General features: G+C 39.1%; 1 protein-coding gene across 7 annotated transcripts; it reads right to left on the bottom strand.

Annotated features, from left to right (window-relative positions):
• Positions 1-3849: 3849 nt before the first annotated feature.
• On the bottom strand, positions 3850-18950 carry LOC129763134 (adenylate cyclase, germination specific-like). 7 transcript variants are annotated; one of them, XM_055761924.1, is made up of 11 exons: positions 18730-18950; positions 13615-13990; positions 10521-11399; positions 6322-6457; positions 5978-6195; positions 5878-5901; positions 5674-5799; positions 5130-5610; positions 4795-5076; positions 4467-4740; positions 3850-4404 (listed from the first exon to the last, which is right to left on the bottom strand). In XM_055761924.1, exons 3-11 carry the CDS (start codon positions 10787-10789, stop codon positions 4181-4183), a joined length of 2034 nt encoding a protein of 677 aa, XP_055617899.1. In that variant the 5' UTR covers positions 10790-11399; positions 13615-13990; positions 18730-18950; the 3' UTR covers positions 3850-4180. The 7 variants fall into 7 exon arrangements, with proteins under 7 accessions (XP_055617899.1, XP_055617898.1, XP_055617900.1 ...); XM_055761923.1 differs by lacking the exon at positions 13615-13990 and having other exon boundaries at positions 18614-18950; XM_055761925.1 differs by lacking the exon at positions 13615-13990 and having other exon boundaries at positions 10521-11363; positions 18614-18950.
• Positions 18951-20893: the final 1943 nt, after the last annotated feature.

The following is a 20893-nucleotide window of genomic DNA, read 5'->3' as shown; positions in this document are numbered from 1 at the left end:
GGTTGTAGGACATCATTCATTCCGCCAGGGTGAAGACACCACCAAAATAATGTTAATCAGCTAGTTTTTGCTTGCTAGTTTGATTGAATGCGGGTTTCGATCGCGATTATGTAAAAACCATTTGAATTCTATTTTTCCGAGAACTCTCATGGATTTTAGGAAGTGGAAGACGAAAAACAAATTATTACATAAGTGCACACACCGAATCTTTGGAGAAGTGATCCTACAGGTTCCTTCTTCTTCATTGAAATGATTATTTTTTTGGAAAACGCTTCTATTTCCCATGAATCAAAAAATGTATATACCTTATGATGAAGATGATATGATAAACTGTTCAAGAGCGCTTCTAATAATCCAAAGATTAATACGTTGAGCTGGTTTCATCGCACCGACATTGGGCTTTTTGTTTAGAGAGTGTCAACTGGAAACCACAGCAACAAAATTGGAAAAAGATTTTTATAAAAGTCCCCTATTGATCCGCAAGGACCAACGTGGTTCAGACGGAAAGTTCATCTTTGGTCCGCTAGCTCGGTCAGGGCTTAATGTTTTAAATAAGCCGGAAAAACTCGACAGGAAGAGGCAGGGTTGTTTAATGAAGATTCTTCTCCACCGTTTGGCTGGTTGCGATCGATCTCCCGGCTTAAGGTGCGGCAAAGAGATGATATTGTAAATACCAGATCGGCTATATCTGGCGGACACAAAGTGCCTCAGGATGTCCAACTCTTTCGCTGTGGGGTGGAGCTTGCAGTATGGAAAAATCATCAAGTGGCTTGACAGTGCTACTGCAGTGAATCAACAGCCTTGAGTTTGTTGTAGACTTCATTTCGTTGTGGGGTGGAGCTTGCAGTATGGAAAAATCATCAAGTGGCTTGACAGTGCTACTGCAGTGAATCAACAGCCTTGAGTTTGTTGTAGACTTCATAAACGTAAGATTTGAAGAAAATTTGTTCCTATAAATTATCTTTTATCGCCATCCGAAATTAGTTCATTATTTTTGAATGCACACGTTAACACTAAAATCGATGAAAAATGAATTGGAATTTTCGAGCATTCCATTCGCTAATTTGAATAAAATTGTAGAATTTGAATCGTGCTTGCCAGGCGTAAGTGCTCTGATTGAGCTAGTCATTTTCGGGCGTAAACAAGATATAAACCACCGAAAAATCACAACTGAGTGCCGATACTCAGAAAGAAATAATACTGATCAGTTTAGACTCGCTAAACTAGGGTTTATGTTTACATAACGTATATACATAACGTTTTGTTTTTGTGTCCCGCGTTAGACCTCTGATCATCTGGTCACTTTATGATATGATGAAGTCGCTAATCGTAGATAATGGAAATTCAACGTGCCCCACGATTTTATTTTAGTCTTATTAATGCCCTAGACAAATGAAAAAGAGGTGTGATAACTGCCAACTGCTACTTGCCTAATTATTTTCGAGCTTTTAGTACATTATTATTCACATATTTAATCACAATGAAACCATGTAAGTTAAAAAAAATTTCTTACATATTTTATTTTCTAGTTTTAAGTACATTATCTGTTTCATTTGAATATTTCTCTACAATAAAACCATTGCACTGTATTTTATTAGTCAAATCATTTCATTTGATATTGATATTAAGTGGATTGCAAAAAAATACATAGCGTGTTCTTCAAGTCAAGTTCGTTTGATAAACATATCTCAATCAACTTTTTTTTAAGATAATATGGAATTTATAGCGGCGGCCATATTGGATTTTTCAAGATCATGCAGAAATAAAGGTGTTTCATAAATTCGGTCAGCTCCTATTGGTAAAATTTCTATTAATTTGGGACAACCCTACAGACATATGAACATACATACAAACAGTTCATGCTAAATAAAACCGTCTAATAAAGTAATTTGCTATTTTGTGATTGCGGTCATCTTGGATTTGGATTTTTCACGATCTACTGTAATCTACTTTTCATTTGATACCTATATTAATGGGGTTCTGATAAAATATGGAGTCAGCAATTTTGTAGTGGCAGCCATCCTGGATTTGAATTTTTCATAATCATTTCATGTTCTATTAGTCATGTTCTTTCATTTGATACCCTTATTATGAAATTTTGAGAAAATATGTAGTCCACCATTTTGTAGTGGCAGCCATCTTGGATTTGTATAACTGTGTTCTACTAGTGAAACCCTTCCATCTGATACCCATATTGAAGAAGTTTTGAAAAAAAAACTATATATATTGTGCCATTTTGTGGTGGCGTTCGGCGGTCAACGATTCAATAACACTGAAGAAATTCGTGACGCAGTTACATCGTTCTTCAAAAAGTTGGACGCTACGCACTTTGCGCTCGGAATAGAAAATTTCGTGCCACGTCATGAAAAATGCCTCGAACGTTACGGCGATTATGTAGAAAAATAGAAAATATAACGTTGATTACGAAAATCATCTTGTTTTTTGTCCTAACTTTATTTTTCCGCGATTTCTGAGGCACTGAAACTTATTTTTTGAACGACCCTCGTACAAACATACAAACATATTACAGGGCAAGCTAAATATAACCGTTTAAAAAATCATAACTTTTGAACCACTGAACCGATTCAGATGATCGACATATCAAATTAAAGCCAATAAGCAATAAGCCTTTTATTAAAAAATGTTGAACTTGCACAAAAAGTGGATTTTATTTTCTCAATTATTGATTGTATTCGTTTTTTGTTGTCTTCGTGGCTTTGAACTAGAGGACGCTATATTCTTTTATATTTTTCTTGAAAGCTAAGGATTTTTTACATAACATATCTCGATATCAGAGATGCTATTTTTTTCATTTTTGAGCTATGATTTTTCAAATTTAATCGATGGTTCTCCGATGGATTGGAACTCGAGAATAACCAGGGTCCGAAATCTTCGAAGGTAAAAAAAGAAGACCGACTCTACTCTCAGTAGCTTCGCTTCGACTAGAACTGCTTCGACAGTCGCCGTCAACAAAAAGTAAATTGACTAGAAAATGAATTGACTAGAAAATGAATTGACTAACGTTGAGTGCGAGGATGACTAATGAACTAGTCCAGTCAGTGTTTATTCTAACTGACGCGACTAATGAATACAAACTGCCTCTTCATTCAACTGACCTCAATCTACATTTCTACCCCCCTAGGAACGATATTGTTACTCGCGTACGCAATCGTCCATATAAAGAGAAACGAAAACTTGATTTTCGAAATTTAAAAAAAAGTAAGTTCAATGAGCCCCCTTAAAGCGAGGTGCAAATATTCGTTTGTTTGAGAATTATGTGTTTTGGGTGTAATAACCGAACCTGATACCAACAAAAGGGAGGATCAAGATGGTATTTTTTTTCTACATCACAATGTGTGTTCTTTAATCAAAGTAATACTTTAGAAAAGTTTATATATTTTTGCATTTTATTGGGTTTTGTTTTTTGTTAGGTTATGTTAGGTTCTTTACTTTCCGCACATAGTTGCTGAAAGTATTTTTCCCTAATAAAGTTATATAAAATTGAATTAAATTGACAGTAATTGGTAGCTAAGAGCTATCATTTCATGCCAAAACCTTACCATATGGTTGCTTTCCGAAGCAATGAAAAATTATCAAAGTTGCTGTTCGATTTTTCGAACACTTGGCATAAAATAGATTAATCGATAGTTTCAAAGAAAACTCAAAAACGAAGATAGGCTTGATGGATATGAATGGCACTTTGACAGTTTCTGAACTCCATTGACGGTCCGAGCACAGCCAGTAAGATCCAGATGCCACTCAGATGGTTTTTAACCATTGATTGCGGGAAGGGAGAGTAAAATAAATAAAACATAATAGTCAATGTTATCTGACACGATACGATAAAGACTTTATTGCTCATCCAAATCAACGCTACCCTACATATAAAAGGTGGAAATTGGTATCTGTCTACGACTTCCTACAGTGGTCCCAAAATGTGTCGACTAGTAAATGGTTGATTGGCCACCGTTTCTTCAGTTTTCCTTTTTTCTACTTTTCATAAAATTTACCTCTATAAACGTTACGCAAAAGGGGGACATTTATATCTATCCAGAGTTATTGCACCTGTGGTATTATAACAGTTACATAAACATTTATTTCTGCCATCAAAACTCACTCTAACGAATCACTGCTTTTGTGAAGTTTTGAGGAATATTACGATCAAAAGCCCGGGAAGTCCCTAGTAAATTATCTGCATAAATTCGGGTTCCGTGACAACCTCCGGTTTGTAGATGGGAATCGCACTTTCGGGAAAAAGATGTTCGTACGTTGTATGGCCAAGTAGCCAGTATGTATCCATGGTCCCTTTTCCTTTGACTTCGATCGTTCCTCGGCGTTTGATTTTGAATCCACCCAACTTATCCAGAATTACTTTGGTGTCTTCGGAGACGTGAATTTTCATAGCTGGAATGAACAGAAACAAGACTTCAATGATTGTGTGGACAATTTTTTCAAACAATGCTAACGTTCCCCAGTTGACTCCATCCTGGATGCAGTATTGATCGTGTCACCGAATAGACAATATCGTGGCATTGTGGTTCCTACAACGCCAGCCACACACGAACCAGTGTTGATTCCGGCTCTGATTTCCAATGTTCGATTTTTCATATGAGGTATGATGAAACCGGAAATTTCGTGAAGTAAATTCAAAGACATCAATGCAATTTCACCGGCGTGTTTATCTCCATTGCGCTGGGGGAGTCCGGATACGACCATGTAAGCATCGCCGATAGTTTCGACCTGACGGAGAAAGAGACTAGTATTTTTCACCAAATAATGAATTAAATACATTACCTTGTAAACATCATACTTCAAGATAATGGAATCAAATAACCGATAGAGCGTGTTTAGCATCGTCACCACTTCCATCGCTGTGCTGACGGCTGAAATGTACGTAAATCCTACGATATCACTGAAGAAAATTGTCACCGAGTCGAACGTTTCCGCCAGAACCTGGCGTTCTTGCTTCAGCTGACGGACGACTGCGGGCGGTAGCATTTGGTACAACAAACGGTCTGCTTTACTTTTCTCATTGCGAAGCTCGAAAGTACGTGTGATCAATTGAGTGGAAAAGTTCTGAAAGTGTACCAATTAAATGCTGACCTGTCAAACTGATAACCTGTATTCACCTGAATCGTGTTAGTTGCTGTGAGAACCATCAACACCAGCATGGGACTGATGATGAAAATTAGCAGCATCAATCCAATGCAAATTGTTTGACGCATCCGAGCATCGCTCATTTCCTCGTCGACTGTGTCGATGAACACTTCCTGGAGACTCGTCTGTAGTTTTTCCAGATTCCTAATGAAACTGTTCACCGACTGAAAATACTCCAAAAGAGCATCCTCTCGATCACCGCTGGACGAATTGATCAACACCAGATGGCGCCACTTGTTCAGCACGTGGTATTCACTGCTTTGCATGATCACAATATCGGTCATGAAGTTCTCTGCCGATCGCAGATGGTCCATCGCTGCGGCATCCCGACGGACAAACTGCGAGAAATCATCCAGAACCAGCGCTCCCCGACTTATAAACTGCAGCACCAAAATGGCGGCAATGTTGATGTTTTCCACCGCTTCGATTACGTTCTTATATACTATCAAATGTCTGTGAAGGAAGCGAAGGGAGCGAATATTAGTTCGATTAGCAGCATGTATCATAAGAACGTACCGCCAAGCGTTCCCACTGAAAGACAAGCCAACACTCTGACTTAAATGGTCAATGATATGTCTGTTCAGTTCATGGTAAGGTTCAAGGTAAACAGAAATGCTGTTATTTTCGATAAGCGATGGGGTCCTACAAAGTGTAAAGTCGTTTTCAGAATTACAATATTGAACTGTTAAAGAATAAAACCCTGAAGCCCGATAGGGTTACCTTAGAAGCAATTTCCTCGTTTTGCTTGGAAAATTAGGCATATCTTATTTGAGTAATGCAACCACAAAAGAAAACCATAAAAAATAATCATTTCACATACCTTAAATTATCGTGGATTATGGACTGGTTTATGCTCTCGTTGTACTCGATGTTCCAGCTTCTGCTGCGAACGAGTAGATTCGCCAGCATATAATCCGTATCGGTGATGGCCTGCTCCACGTCCGCTATGCTCCGCTGTGTCAGCACGAAGTAGGTCAGTAACTTTCGCTCGTTTTGCACAGCCTTGACAAGGCCGGTCATGTTCATGATCACACGGATCTGGAAACATGACAACAGAATAATAAATAAAGGATTTAGGGTGGAGTTGCTGGTGGGTGGCGGACACCGTCTTGGCTTAGCGGGAGTTGCGGGAGTGGAGAGGAGAGTGTTAAATTATTAGTTTACCTCTTCGCCGACGCGTTTTGCTGTATCATATTTCGTGATTTGCTGGTGGAGTAGGACAGTATTTTGCAGCACGACAGCCACGATGGGTAACAGCAGCACCAGTAGCATGTGGTACATAAATAGACGACGACCTTTCCTGGGAGGAATAAAAAATAGGGATTCATTAGAGCCATGTTGGAACATGGATTCATTGATAAGATGTATTCCGGTGGTGTATAGCACTTGAAGGGAGCTTTTGAGGGAGGGTTTTGTCGAAACCAGTTCTGATATCGGATTCACATCATAGAGAATAATTTCGTTTATCATCAGATTGTGTTTCTGTTTCCACGAAATCAGATTGTGTTTCCTGAATTCTAAATCAAGTATGCTGACAGGATCTGTTCACTCCCTTACACTTCTCGGTGGCTTCATTTTGGAACAGAATTAAAGCGAGGTTATTTTCGGATTCATGGATTCATGAAAGATCCACGCTATCTAAATTGAACTGTTTGTAATTTATTTTAGCAGGAAAAAATAGTATGTTACACCATGTTGATCTACAACTTCAACAACCCCCACATTAACAAATACTTAACCATTCGGCATACAGCATATGCAGAGAGCAAAGAGAGAGGGGTGCAAGTAGACGCTTCCGCCCCAGTTGCGAAAGCTCCACTCGACGCCACTGTTCCGCGAATGGTAATATCGTAAGGGATCCTATAAAGTCCAGAAGTTGAGATTTTTCTTGCAAAAAAAAACCAACCCATCGATGAAGAAAACTTTTTATTTGCGAAAGAGAAATTTTGACAAGCATACTCCCGTTCTACGCATAGTTGTCCCATGTCATTTTTTGACAATTTCATTACTCACAAGATATAAAATTTTCATCTGCCGTCGCAATGTATAGTGAAAAACGCCGAACGCTGTGAACGCTAGCGAATATTTCACTTGAAGTACAGGGTTTTCCATTTCGGGCTTCCGAAAGAATACAGCCCTGCGTTGACAACCGTTTGACATAGCTGTCAACCAAAGCATCATATCGTTAGTTGAATGTCTGCCATTTTACAATATGGATCGTTTTAGCATCGCACAACGTGTTAATTTTGTTAAATTGTACTATAAAAATGATGAAAAACCGGCAAATGTTTTTCGAGCATTACGGACGGATTTTGGTCGTCATGAACGGCCTACAGAGCACACAATGCGTAAATTTGAACAAACTGGATCCGTAGCGGATATTGTGAAACCTTTGCATCATCGTAATGTGCGTTCGGCCGAAAATATTGCTGCTGTTGCTGCCAGTGTGGAGGATGACCCGAATGTGTCGATTCCACGGCGTGCTCAGCAATTGGCCTTGTCAAACAATTCATTGTGGCGAATTTTGCATTTGGACTTGCACCTACATCCATATAAAGTCCAACTGGTACAAAAATTAGAGCGTGGTGACCATGGAATGCGTCGGGCATACGTCGATCGGGTGAACGAACAACAGCAGCAAAATGCCGAATTTTCGCATCAAATTTTCTTCAGCGATGAGGCACATTTCGAGCTCGGTGGCTATGTGAACACCCAAAATTTCCGTATATGGGGCTCAGAAAATCCACACGTGATTGTTGAGAGGCCATTGCATCCTCCAAAAGTCACTGTTTGGTGCGCATTATGGTCTGGTGGAGTCATCGGGTCGTATTTCTTTGAAAATGAGGACGGCGAGACGGTAACTGTGAATGGTGAGCGCTATGGCCGCATGTTAACCGATTTTTCACACTAAAAAATCTTTTGTTGTTTTTTGTTTGCTCCATTCAGTTTTGAGTTACAGGGTGTTAACAATGGAGGTCAACAAAGAGAAAATTCAGTACGAGGAGGCGATCTGGCGTAGTGGTAACATCCATGCCTCTCACGCTGAAGGTCACGAGTTCAATTCTAACTCCTGACATTCTTCCAAAAATGGAAGTAAAAGTGACGAACCAGCCAAATGAATTGAAAGTCACTATAACACAGATAAAAAAAATCGATACATTTCACACTTTTTATTTTATAAATGCGAAAATGCAAGCAAGGCCGCTGAAATTGTGATTGGTGTTTATAATTCCGATACTGCAACAGTAAAATACGCCCAAATAAATTTATTATAAATTTTGTAAAAAATTTTGTTTTTAAATTTTTTTTCAGTGTAACACATTAAATTATGATCTCTACTGTCAAAAAATGGAACGTTTGAAGCTAGCGATTGACCAGAAACGTTCAGAATTGGCCAACGGTGGAAGAGGTGTTATGTTCTATGAGGACAACGCAAGGCCACACAATTCCGAGAGATGTGATTGAGAGATGATTGGGATGTTTTAATGATTCCACTATACAGTCCGGACCTGGCATTAAACGATTATCACCTTTTTCTCGCATTAAAAATTTCCAGAGTGATAAAAAATTGGGATCAAGAGAAGATTGTAAAAATCTATTGCTATGGTTTTTGCTAATAAGAACCAAGACCTCTATGATAGAGACATCTTGAAGCTACCTTTAGGATGGCAACAAATTTTCCAACAGAACAGTGTATATTTCACACAAATCGAACAATCCGAACATATTAAAAATAGGTTTGAATTCCACTCAAAAATAACGGATTACCTTTCCCCCAACCTAATATAAAAGAACAAAATGCTACATATGACCAATTAGTGCATTGTTTTGCACAGGCGAGGAATCGTTGCTTCTCGAAATGATTCTACAAAACCACGCAAGCCATACAATTTTTTCAGGTTCCCCGGAACTTTTTACTAAAGAGTTATTTAGGAAATTTCGACGAATTTGCAAATAATATCCGAAATGATAAACCAAGAAATTAAAAAATAAAAAGATTGTGTAGTCCTACGTCCTAAGCGGTCTTGTCTCGATTTTTTTTTGTCGATTAAAATTCTGAATGGTGTGATACCTGGTTAGAATCGAACCTACTAACCCTCGGCATCACACATGTTGTGGTGAACCGGCAAGTCTTGACTTCATTGTGTACCAATAAGGACACCGTAAAGCCAGCACACGATGGCTATCACGGTGTGTTACAGACGAGAATAAATAACAAAAAACGTAAGTTTGGACCAATTTCACCCCACCCCCAGTCCTCGGATCTTGCTTTCTGCGTTTTTTATGTGTTTTCTTAACTCAAGAAAGACCTCAAGAGTAATCACTCACTACACATAGTCTGAGCTGAGGTGAAAAAAGGAAAGTCAATAGTATTTCTTCGCTGACGAAATCAAGAAAAAACTTGTTTTCCGCTGGGTAAAATATATTAACATTAGTATCGAAAAGTAATACATAATTGTGAACCTTCAGCATTGTACCCTAATATATTCTTGTCCGAATTTGATACTACTTTTCTTTCCTCCCCTCCAAGCACATGGAATGGAATGGAAGGAATGGAAGCAGTAAAAGCATTTCGAGTTCAGAATCAACTGTACTGTAACTGTACTTTTCCTAATTTCAAACATCGCGAACGCAATCTCGAATCTTATCGACTCCCTCCAGTCTCCGAAGGACTTCATGTCCGGTTTTTCTCGCTACTATCCTCCGGACAACATAATTTATGGTTTCAGCGGTTCTATGTTACAGAATCGCAGTTTTTGAAACATCCTCACACGAAGCCGCTGCCAGTGAAATGAAGCGGAATAGTTTTAGCTCCTGTCCGTATCCTTGAGCATTTTGTAAACTTTTGTCCGCAACAATGGAAAAACAGCTTTTGTGAAACATGATGCGTTGAAAGAGAAGAGGTTCTACTTTCTCCAGACCACATTGCGTGGAGCAGTCAACGCAGTGAAATTGTTCTGGCCAAAGCGAAATCATATTACGCGAGGTGCAGAATGTGCAGTTAGGCTTCACCGTCGGGATCAAACTGTAGGAGAATAAAATAAAGAAACAGACAGACGAATAATTTATAATCCCGCTGACTTGAATTTCTTTTAGGTGAGCTCAATCGGAAAATAGTTTCAATTCAAAAGGCTTCGAATGTTACCGTTCGTAACAATTCGGAATAAATTTGCCGAGTGAAAATAGATAAAATGTACAATGTACAAATCAGTACCTCACCCCCTCCATCCACGAATGGTGTCAGAAGATTGTCAGCCTCTAAAAAAACACATGGTTGGGATTTGACCTTCCCCCCTAGTGGATATGTATGTCGTTTTTGTGGGCGTTATGTGGGTGGCTCTTTGAGCGGGTCTGTCACTTACCTTGAATTGGGATTGAATTTGACACAACCGTACATGGTAACATTTTGGAATCGTTCCGGTGCAGCCAGATCAGAACTGTTGGAAGGTCGAGAGAAAGAGTTGGCAATGGAGGGCGTAGATCTACGCGAAGTTATATCCCTTTCGCGACCTACCCCAACGCTCGATGGATAGCTCTCGACTCTCACGTTCACAACGGATTCCAGCGCCAGGGGATTGGTGGTATCGTGGGAAACTGTTGACTTGCCGCCTTTCAGGTCGAACACCTTCATTTTTGGCTGCCGGTGGTGATATTCAGCCTTGTTGAACGCTTCTTCCGATACGGTGATTGTGCCCAATGCAATATCCGCCCAGTGATCTACCTGTTACGAATTTATGGGACGAATGCATTTCAAGTGGGTGCTCTCACACGGGGTGGCCACACGTGGGGGAGGGATGATTTCAAATTAAAACCAATATCGATTGGGCGCTGCTGCTGGTGCAGCTGTGCGAGTATTTTTAAACTCGGTCAACGTGGTTTTGCTCAGATAATCCGCTGTTTTGTGTGTTTATTTGATTTTTGTTATTATTATGGTTTGTTTTTTATTTGCTCGCTTGGCGGTCATGCAAAATGCAGCAATTGTAGCGCCCAACGGAACATGATACAGTGCTGTGTGCAGTGCGATGAACACGATAACGACGACGGCGAGAATAATAATTTACGAGTCCTGCACTATTTTCTTCTCACATTCAAATCACTTGGTTCTTCCTCTGATCACATCCGCAAACTTTTCGTTGTCTGATCTGGGTCGTTGTGTTGTGTTGTGTAAATATATTTTGTTTCGTTTCTCTTCGAATGGTTTGGTTCTTCTCTCGGAGTAAAGCACATCGATTGTAATTTCACTTCAATAAATTTTACATTTTAATTTAGTATAGTTTATAAAGAACTATTCAAATCGAATAACGATTTTTAAAAATAAAAATCAACATCGACATCGTTTCACTAATTCGGCCGATTTCCGTCGGCTTGAGATGTGCTAATTTTCCTAAATTTGGTTTCAATTTTGTGGATCGACACGTAGAGTAAGTATCGTTTCATCATTCACATAGCCCAGTTACAGGGTAACTTCGATATAACGTACATTTTACTTTCAAAATTGTAAGTTGTATCAAATTGTATGTTATATAGGAGCATAATAAAGAACTCTGAAACGTAGCTTATATTACTTTATTGTGTTGCTGTTTGAGTAAGATTGATGAATAAAATCAATAAGAAGACGAAACCAACTTTTCTCATGATGTTTCCCCTCGTTCTGTGGATTGAAGTTTGATTCATTTAGAATCCGGAATCACAAAACAGTTGTATTTCGGGATTGGTTAAAGTTACAACACAAGCTTTGGTATCAAAATACAGATAATCTATTGTTCTTTCAGAAAAAAAAAATTGGACTTTGATAATGTGTACGTTATATAGAGGTAAAATGTACGTTAAATCGAGTGACGTTATATCGAGGGTACGTTATATCGAATTTGAAATAACCCGAAATAGTTTTTAACATTATCACTTCAGTTGGCACAAGCCAAGCCAAGCGTGTGGCATTATCACATTTTGAATAATCGCGACGTTTCATCGCAATTGAAGAGAGCGAGGCATGCGAGAATTGCTCTGAAGCGAATTTGCAACAAACTTGAGTGCATACAATACCATTCATGAGGGTGATTGTACAATATACGAGATCTATGTAAGATGCTGGCGAAGCTTTCGGAATTGCTGACTATCGCACCAGCGAACGAAAGTTATATGTGTCGTATTAGCAGTTGCCCGAACTAGCACCTTCCCGGAGTCACACTGCTTCCTTACCCTCTTTCATTATCCATATCCCAAAATTGATTGCTCTCTAAAAGTTGAGTAGTTTTTATTTTCATCATTTTCAAACCGATCTTTTGATTCTAATCGGCTTTTGAAATTTGATAATAGGGGAAGTGGGGGCATAGTTTTCACCCAAAGTAATATGCCCATTTCCAGCACCCACATACCGATTTAATTCCCGTTTCTCGAAGAATATAATAGTTCAACTCATTGTTCTTCAAAATAGCAAACGGCTTTTACTATAAAAATTCAAAATGTACACTTTTCATCATTAGGAAAAAAGGTCAAAAATCGAACTTTTTTTTTGCTTGGAGGTAAAGTGGTCACCTAGTGGGGGCAAAGTGGTCACCCGCCCATATCAAGCTAAATGGGATAGATTTATGCGTTTTTTTCGTCCAAATTTGTTCAAATCATATTTGTTATAGTAGGTACATGCATGAAATAATCTTGGCCTATTCACCTAGAGTCTCAATTTAAATTTCTCTTGCATACAAAAGCGTAGTAAGAAACACATAACGTTCCGTTGATTTAGTTGGAGTGGCATATTTATCCAGGGTCAAAGCCACAAAAGGATATTTTTCAAGAGCAGAATGTGATGAGGTATATCAGCTTTAGTGAACAGAACATTGTAAGTTGTTATTCACCTATGACCACTTTGTCCACAAACATGAAAATAATGTCTATGCTAATTAATCGCTGATATTAAACAAAATATCTCTTCACCTCTTCTAGAGAATGTGAACAGTCGTCCAAACTGATGAATTGTCCAACATATCAGATTGAATAAACTAAATTTCACGAGAAATACCTTAGATACCATGCGCACAGAACTACGGCCGAATGGCTATCGAGAGAGTAATTTCTGTTTTTATTTGTATTTTGGCATGCGACAGCTCTACTGAAGTACAGGGTGACTCAAAAGTCATTAAATTCTTCAAACATAAGGTGACTATCAATACAGCATCTACAGTCAATAGTTATACTACCAAACAAGCGGGTGACCACTTTGCCCCCCATGACCAATATGCCCCCACTACCCCTATATATATTACAGCCGACAGGGTAAATTTCACCTAAAAAAAACTCTACCGAACAATCTTCCTTTCAAATGCTTTTCATTGGTTGAGTTGGAAGCTGGTTGGAAGCTGTGAAGCCTTTATACATAATGAGAATTTGAATTTTCGCTTTCTTGAAGCTGTTCTTTATTAGAAGTGAAGTTACAGTTTTACTTGAGGTGAGTTCACCTACCATTTTCTGAATCCAGTGCCGTTTCATTCCTCGTGTATATTAAAATATTCTCTCGGGGTTTCCACGAATAATGTGTTCACTGATTCCCGTTCGGTTAGATTTCGCCCAGTTGCTAGCCAAGCAACCGTTTCCGCTTCGAACCGATGAAGCAGCCTCATTTTTTCCCGCTCGGACAACGATGTGAGTTTTCGCACCGCCATTTGGGATTTCCCCCCTCATCACAAATGCAACTGCGTGAGGGGCTGACCGCTTGTGGCGTGTGGAGATCCACGTAAGGGAATTCACCGGGCAAAATCCGAACACGGAGCCTGAAGAACTACAAGATTGTCTCCATATTTTGCATGAGAATGTACTTCGTGCGTCTCGCGTTATTCACCTTGGGGCGATTCTTTTTGTGAATCTTTTGTTTAGCGAATGCCTTCGCGTACAGTTTGCTTAGCAAGCACAAGCTTAGTTCAGGTTATCCTCTTAACAGAAAGCATGTTTCAGAAACGAGAGCGTTACGTTGGAGATACAAGGTTTTGATCATTAATAGCTTTTCGCCGGATAAACGAAGTGGCATAATAATTACTTCATTCGGAAGATTACATATTGACCCGAAAACTTGTTTCAAAAACGTGAAAACTGCTTTAAAAGCAAACTGTTGAAATCATACCAATTTAACCCATTGACCAGATTACCAAATGAAGCAGTCGCATGAAATCATAATTGAAAATAGATGCAAGCTGGGGGTGCTCTATATATTAGGCTGTCAAAAAAGTCCTGCGGTATTTTTTTTTGAATTTTCATTTGTTCATAAAATTAGTTAAAATCATTTGTTTTAAGTCAAATATGCGCCGTTTTGTTCGATGACTTGTTCCCAACGAGATGCCAACTTCATAATCCCCCTGTTATAGAAGCTCGCTTCCTTATTGGCAAAAAACTCGGATAGCCAATTTTCACAGGCCTCTTTTGTGGCTAACTTCTGACTACCTAGCTCGTTCGCCATGGACAAAAACAGGTGGTAGTCACTTGGTGCAAGGTCCGGACTATACGGCGGATGCAAAAGAACCTCCCATCCGAGCTCCTGGAGCTTCTGGCGCGTCACCAAAGAAGTGTGTGGCCTGGCGTTGTCCTGATGGAAGACAATGCGGTCTCTGTTTATCAAAGATGGCCTCTTCTTCATGAGTGCTACCTTCAAGCGGTCCAGTTGTTGGCAGTACAGGTCCGAATTGAGCGTTTGGCCATAGGGAAGCAGCTCATAATAGATTATTACTTGACAATCCCACCAAACACACAGCAGAACCTTCCTGGTCGTTAATGAGGGCTTGGCCACCGTCTGAGCCGCTTCAGCGGGCTTCGACCACGACCGTTTGCGCTTCACGTTGTCGTAAGTGACCCACTTTTCATCGCCAGTCACCATCCGCTTCTGAAACGGGTCGATTTTGTTGCGATTCAGCAGCGATTCACATGCGTCGATAAGGTCAAAGATGTTTTTTTGCGTCAACGTGTGTGGCACCCATACATCGAGCTTCTTTGTGAATTCAAGCTTCTTCAAATGGTTAATAACGGTTTGATGATTTATCCCCAGCTCTTGGCCGATACTACAGCTGCTACTATGCCGGTCTTTCTCGGCTAATTCAGCGATTTTGTCGCAATTTTCGACGACAGGCCTTCCGGAGCGTGGCGCATAGTAGTACTGTCAAATATGTCGGATTTTCTCTTTATTTTGCTGATGACTTAACAAAGGCAAAAATGCATCTCAAGCTGCCAATAAAATTTGTGTAGTTTATGGACCCGATACAGTTTCCATTTCCACCGCACAACGATGGTTTCAACGTTTTCGTTCTGGTGTAGAGGTCGTCGAAGATGCGCCACGTTCCGGAAGGCCTGTCGTCGAGAATTGCGACAAAATCACTGAATTAGCCGAGAAAGACCGGCATAGTAGCAGCCGTAGCATCGGCCAAGAGCTGGGGATAAGTCATCAAACCGTTATTAACCATTTGAAGAAGCTTGGATTCACAAAGAAGCTCGATGTATGGGTGCCACACACGTTGACGCAAAAAAACATCTTTGACCTTATCGACGCATGTGAATCGCTGCTGAATCGCAACAAAATCGACCCGTTTCAGAAGCGGATGGTGACTGGCGATGAAAAGTGGGTCACTTACGACAACGTGAAGCGCAAACGGTCGTGGTCGAAGCCCGCTGAAGCGGCTCAGACGGTGGCCAAGCCCTCATTAACGGCCAGGAAGGTTCTGCTGTGTGTTTGGTGGGATTGTCAAGTAATAATCTATTATGAGCTGCTTCCCTATGGCCAAACGCTCAATTCGGACCTGTACTGCCAACAACTGGACCGCTTGAAGGTAGCACTCATGAAGAAGAGGCCATCTTTGATAAACAGAGACCGCATTGTCTTCCATCAGGACAACGCCAGGCCACACACTTCTTTGGTGACGCGCCAGAAGCTCCGGGAGCTCGGATGGGAGGTTCTTTTGCATCCGCCGTATAGTCCGGACCTTGCACCAAGTGACTACCACCTGTTTTTGTCCATGGCGAACGAGCTAGGTAGTCAGAAGTTAGCCACAAAAGAGACCTGTGAAAATTGGCTATCCGAGTTTTTTGCCAATAAGGAAGCGAGCTTCTATAACAGGGGTATTATGAAGTTGGCATCTCGTTGGGAACAAGTCATCGAACAAAACGGCGCATATTTGACTTAAAACAGATGATTGTAACAAATTTTATGAACAAATGAAAATTCCAAAAAAATACCGCAGGACTATTTTGACGCTAATATATATATATATATATATATATATATATATATATATATATATATATATATATATATATATATATATATATATATATATATATATATATATATATATATATTAAAAAATATTAAATATATAAATACAGCGCGGACTCGATTATATACAGTTTCGGATTTATTTTCACTGTATATAATCGAGTAAAAAAATTTTTTTTCTTCGTTTCTTATGCATATATTTTTCGTTTTTTGAATATAAAAGAAGATTTAAAGTTTTGATTCATCCCCTTACAGTCATAAAATACCATTCTCATATAAAAAATCCGAATTCATCCAGGATGTGACAGAGGATAATATTTGATACAAAAAATCCTTCTACGCATATGTTCGAATTTCAACAATGACAGAGTTATAGAACTTTTTTTTGTTTAGGACTCTGTTGCCTCAAACTGGCTCTACATTAAAAAGTACGCTACAGAAGACGATTCTGTTGCTTTCATTTGGAAGATGAGAAAATTTAGTACAGAATATAGTTGTGAAACATGTAAATTAGTGAAATTAAATAACATTTGAGAAGTGTTATACTTCAAAGTTATTTATTTTTATTGTGTTATTATTAATTTTATCCGAAAAGTTCACATTGAACTTGATTGTTTCTATCAATTAAATTGAAGCTAATTGCTCTACAATTTGTTCTTTCACAACCAACTTCTATCTATCTTAATTTCGCTGCAATATCGATATAAACAATTCCTGGTGAAAATTTAAGCAAAATCTCAAAAAAAAAATCACGATTTTTACCTTACTGTACATATAAAAGCCACTTAAATTTGATAGACAACATTTTTTTTAAATAAGTCATATTTGAAAAATGAAAAAAAAAATTTGGATTTTATTTTCGTAATTATTGTTTGCAGGCGTTTTTTATTGTTTTCATGGCTTCACTTCACTATATGTATACATGGTACATGGTACATGATACATGGTTTCACTAGAGGGCACTATATTTTTTTTCATATTTTTCATTGAAAGCTGAGGATTCTTTACATAACATATCTCGATATCAGAGATGCTATTTTTTTCGTTTTTGAGATTTATTTTTTCAAAGTTAACCGGTGGTTCGAAAAATCATTTTTCCCCTTTATCCAAAAATGACTTTCTGCAAAAAATCATAACATTTGAACTACGAAACCGATTGAGATGATCGGCATATTAAATTGAAGACAAAAATCTAATCTTTTTTATAAAAATATATAAAAAAATATCACACTTGCGGGAAGATTGGATTCTAGTCGCATAGGTCTAGTCTAGTCACATAGAAATATTGAACGAAGACTTAAAACATGTTATATTTGCAAAATAATAACTCAAAAACGGAAAAAAAGCATCTCTGATATCGAGATATGTTATGTGAATAATCCTTAGATTTCCATAGAAAATATAAAGAAATATAGTGCCCTCTATCTTTAACCGAGAAAACTATGAAAAACTAACTCAATCAATAATTAGAAGAACGAAAATCCTAATTTCTTGCAAAAGTAATATATTTTCAAAGAAAACTAACTCATACGCTTCAATTTGATTTGGCGACTATATAATTCCGTTCAGTAGTTCAAAAGTTATGAATTTTTGTAGTGAAAACATTGAAATTTCACATTGTAAAATCATAACTCAAAAACGAAAAAGTAGCATCTCTGCTATCGAGATATGCTATTTAAAAAATCCTCATCTTTCATGAAAAAACTTTCTTAATTTGCTTTCTTCCAAACTAAATATTTTATTCACATTGGAACGCACTTTATGCCACCGTGAATCGTTCACATTTCACAAATGGTTTCAGTGCAAAATTAATGTGGCTCAGCGACCATTAAAATATTATTACAAATTTCCTCAAGGTTTTTAGATTGCTCAGCATTTGCATGTTTATTTTCAAATTGTATGTCGAACTAAACACATAGTTTATTCTTACGTTGGTGAGCGTTTACTAAAAGCGGTTGGTCGATGGTTTGTCGCTTTAGCTATTTATTTCCATTATTGGGATTGGGTGATTTGAAACACGTATCCACCATATCCTGCACATGTTGCAGATTTTTGTTGTTGGTATAGAACGGTCATTTTTGGAATGTTTCCAAATCAATTTGCATCGTCGGTATTGATTCGATTCTAAGCTTCATCCTGAAACTTTATTCACGCTCACATGATCAGACACAAATTCGACGCTTTGGGGGTCAGTAAATTTGAAAACACCTTAGCTCTTTCCTTTGAATTCCAACTGCGAATTAATCTTATCCTTGCCTTTGCCGCATTGAACAGCCATTCACTACCATCACACTCGGTGCGAAATTTCTTCGTTGCACTTTTACCTGCAAATCAACGAAATGCAATCAAAATAATCCACATTGGCTGGAGGATGAGACGGGGAGGTCCTTGCACTATCAGGTGAAGCCCACACGCACAGAATGTTTGATTATTCCATCTCGATAGGAGCGGAATTGGGACAGCAAGACACATTGGCTGAATGCAGCAAATTCTAAAGCAGAATCAGCAGCAGCAGCAGCAGCTCGAGTTGCGAATCCGGACGCGGCGCACGAGAAACTGAATCCCTGTGCCATCGTGGGATGCCTTTTTATAATGGGGATGCCAGGATTCGTTACGTTTCGTTTCGCTGTTGGCACATCCACCGCCGAGAGGTATCTCTGTGTTCTGAGGCGGTAAGCTAAAATTAATGCCGAGATCCCCCTCAGTTCCGATGCTGGGGTGTTTTGCAACGACTTGGCACAAGTTGTCGGGTAGGCTTTGATTTGGTTTCATGGTGGTATAAAGGAACGGTAGTAATAGGAATGTCGATTGTCGTTGAACATTGTTTTGTTTTGTTTTCAATGAGATACGTGAAAAAACATGTGACAGAAATAAATGTTCGCCTCTGACGGTGAGTGAAAAAGTTTCCAAAGACACACTATATTCACATTTTGCTTCCGGTTCAACCGGCTTGGTTTTCTACCACAGGTTCGCTGGAAGTGAAACGAAAATGAAAGTTCTTCCACCTGTTTAGGTATTCCGTAGCATGTCGTCGCGTCGAGTGTCATCCACATTCGTTGCGGTGAAACATCAGCTCTTAGCCAGCTAGCGCGTGGTTCTACCTCGGGACTGCCACCCACTATCAAGACAATGTAATCTAACCCTTGGCGGGAACGCGGCAATGCGGATGGAAGCTCTTCTCACATTAACAATTAGAATAATGCATTGCTCTCGATTCGGGTATTTATTTCGTGTTCCGACGTTTCGATGGTTGGCAATTATTGCAATGCGTTATCAATATTAAACGAATCCCGATAGTAGAGGCTGGAGTTGGGTTTCAATGTTGCTTTTAATAGGCGGTGTCAGGTCACCATATTTTATGTTGGCTCAATAGACCAAGCAGGGGCTTCAATGCGGTTCGACAGTAGCACCACGCGTGTATCATCATTTATTGATAAAACTATTTCGATTCCGCGAGCTCGAACATGGTGAAAATATGAACTAATTCTTCGCGTTATAATTATAGCTATTTCGAGCACAATTGCCCCAACCGGACAACATTTGAATCCGAGAACCATTCGAATAGAGTCAGCATAAAAAGTTTATGCTACTTAATGAATCAAAATAATTCGGTTGGTTGCACAAAAATAATAGCATAACAATTTTCTCTAGATAACGCCCAATAACTAACCTTGGTTCCTCGGTCAGTATGCCAAACGTGATGCCCTTGAACGATGCTCTCCGGTGGTAAATATGCTTGTTGATTGCACCCTCACTGAAATGCAGAACGTACAACTCTCAACAACCCTGCGCGACAATCATTTTTATTTTTTCATTCTTATAATCAGATTTTAAACGCTGCTGACAATAATTGCAATTGTTGTGCCCAATTATTTGTGTATTCATATTCCGCGCGCATCCAATTACCCACGCGCCGAAATTTATGTTCATCCCACAAAACCCCACACAGCTCATTAGTCTCGAGTTGCCATTGCGACTGCAGGAATCGTACATATCCCCACTGGTTGCTTCGTAGCCTGCGAGGATATTGTCAGTGTTTCGATGCGGGATTGTTCTGGGTTCAAGTCCTGAAAAAAAACTCTACATTCCGCTTCTAAAATTCGTTATGTTACAAAGCGGAGTTCCGCAACTTGTGACACTTCCGCCGAACAGAAGGTGTCCTTAATTTTAGCACACGAAATGCAAAACGTGTAACCTGCACGAGGCGTTGACTCCATTTCCTCGGAATGGTTTGGTGCGAATGATGAATAATTAGCACAGAGATCAGTCTTTTTGGTGCTTCCTTGTTTCATCAATGATATCGGTCCTGCGAAATACTATCGCACATTTTATCGTTGATACGCACGCTTGAGTTCGTATTTTTTTTGTGTTGGTAATGCTGGACAAACATTTCCATATTTTGAACCGAATAAGCGCACTGAAATAGCATCAAACGTGGTCCGTTTGGCGGGTTTGATGAAAAACTAATTAGCTGTGATGATGATCTCG

The sequence above is a fragment of the Toxorhynchites rutilus genome, chromosome 1, assembly GCF_029784135.1.
Source record: "Toxorhynchites rutilus septentrionalis strain SRP chromosome 1, ASM2978413v1, whole genome shotgun sequence".
Lineage (NCBI taxonomy): Eukaryota > Metazoa > Arthropoda > Insecta > Diptera > Culicidae > Toxorhynchites > Toxorhynchites rutilus.
The sequence above is the reverse complement of the archived record's forward strand: the minus strand, read 5'-3'. Positions and strand labels throughout refer to the sequence as shown.

Coding starts and splice junctions, on each gene's coding strand:
- LOC129763134 (XM_055761923.1), bottom strand. CDS start 10,789: ATGAAGGTGTTCGACCTGAAAGGCGGCAAGTCAACAGTTTCCCACGAT. Junction 6,458..10,520: donor AAATTCAATCCCAATTCAAG/GTAAGTGACAGA, acceptor TATTCCTCCCAG/GAAAGGTCGTCGTCTATTTA. Junction 5,902..5,977: donor ATAATCCACGATAATTTAAG/GTATGTGAAATG, acceptor TAATTTTCCAAG/CAAAACGAGGAAATTGCTTC.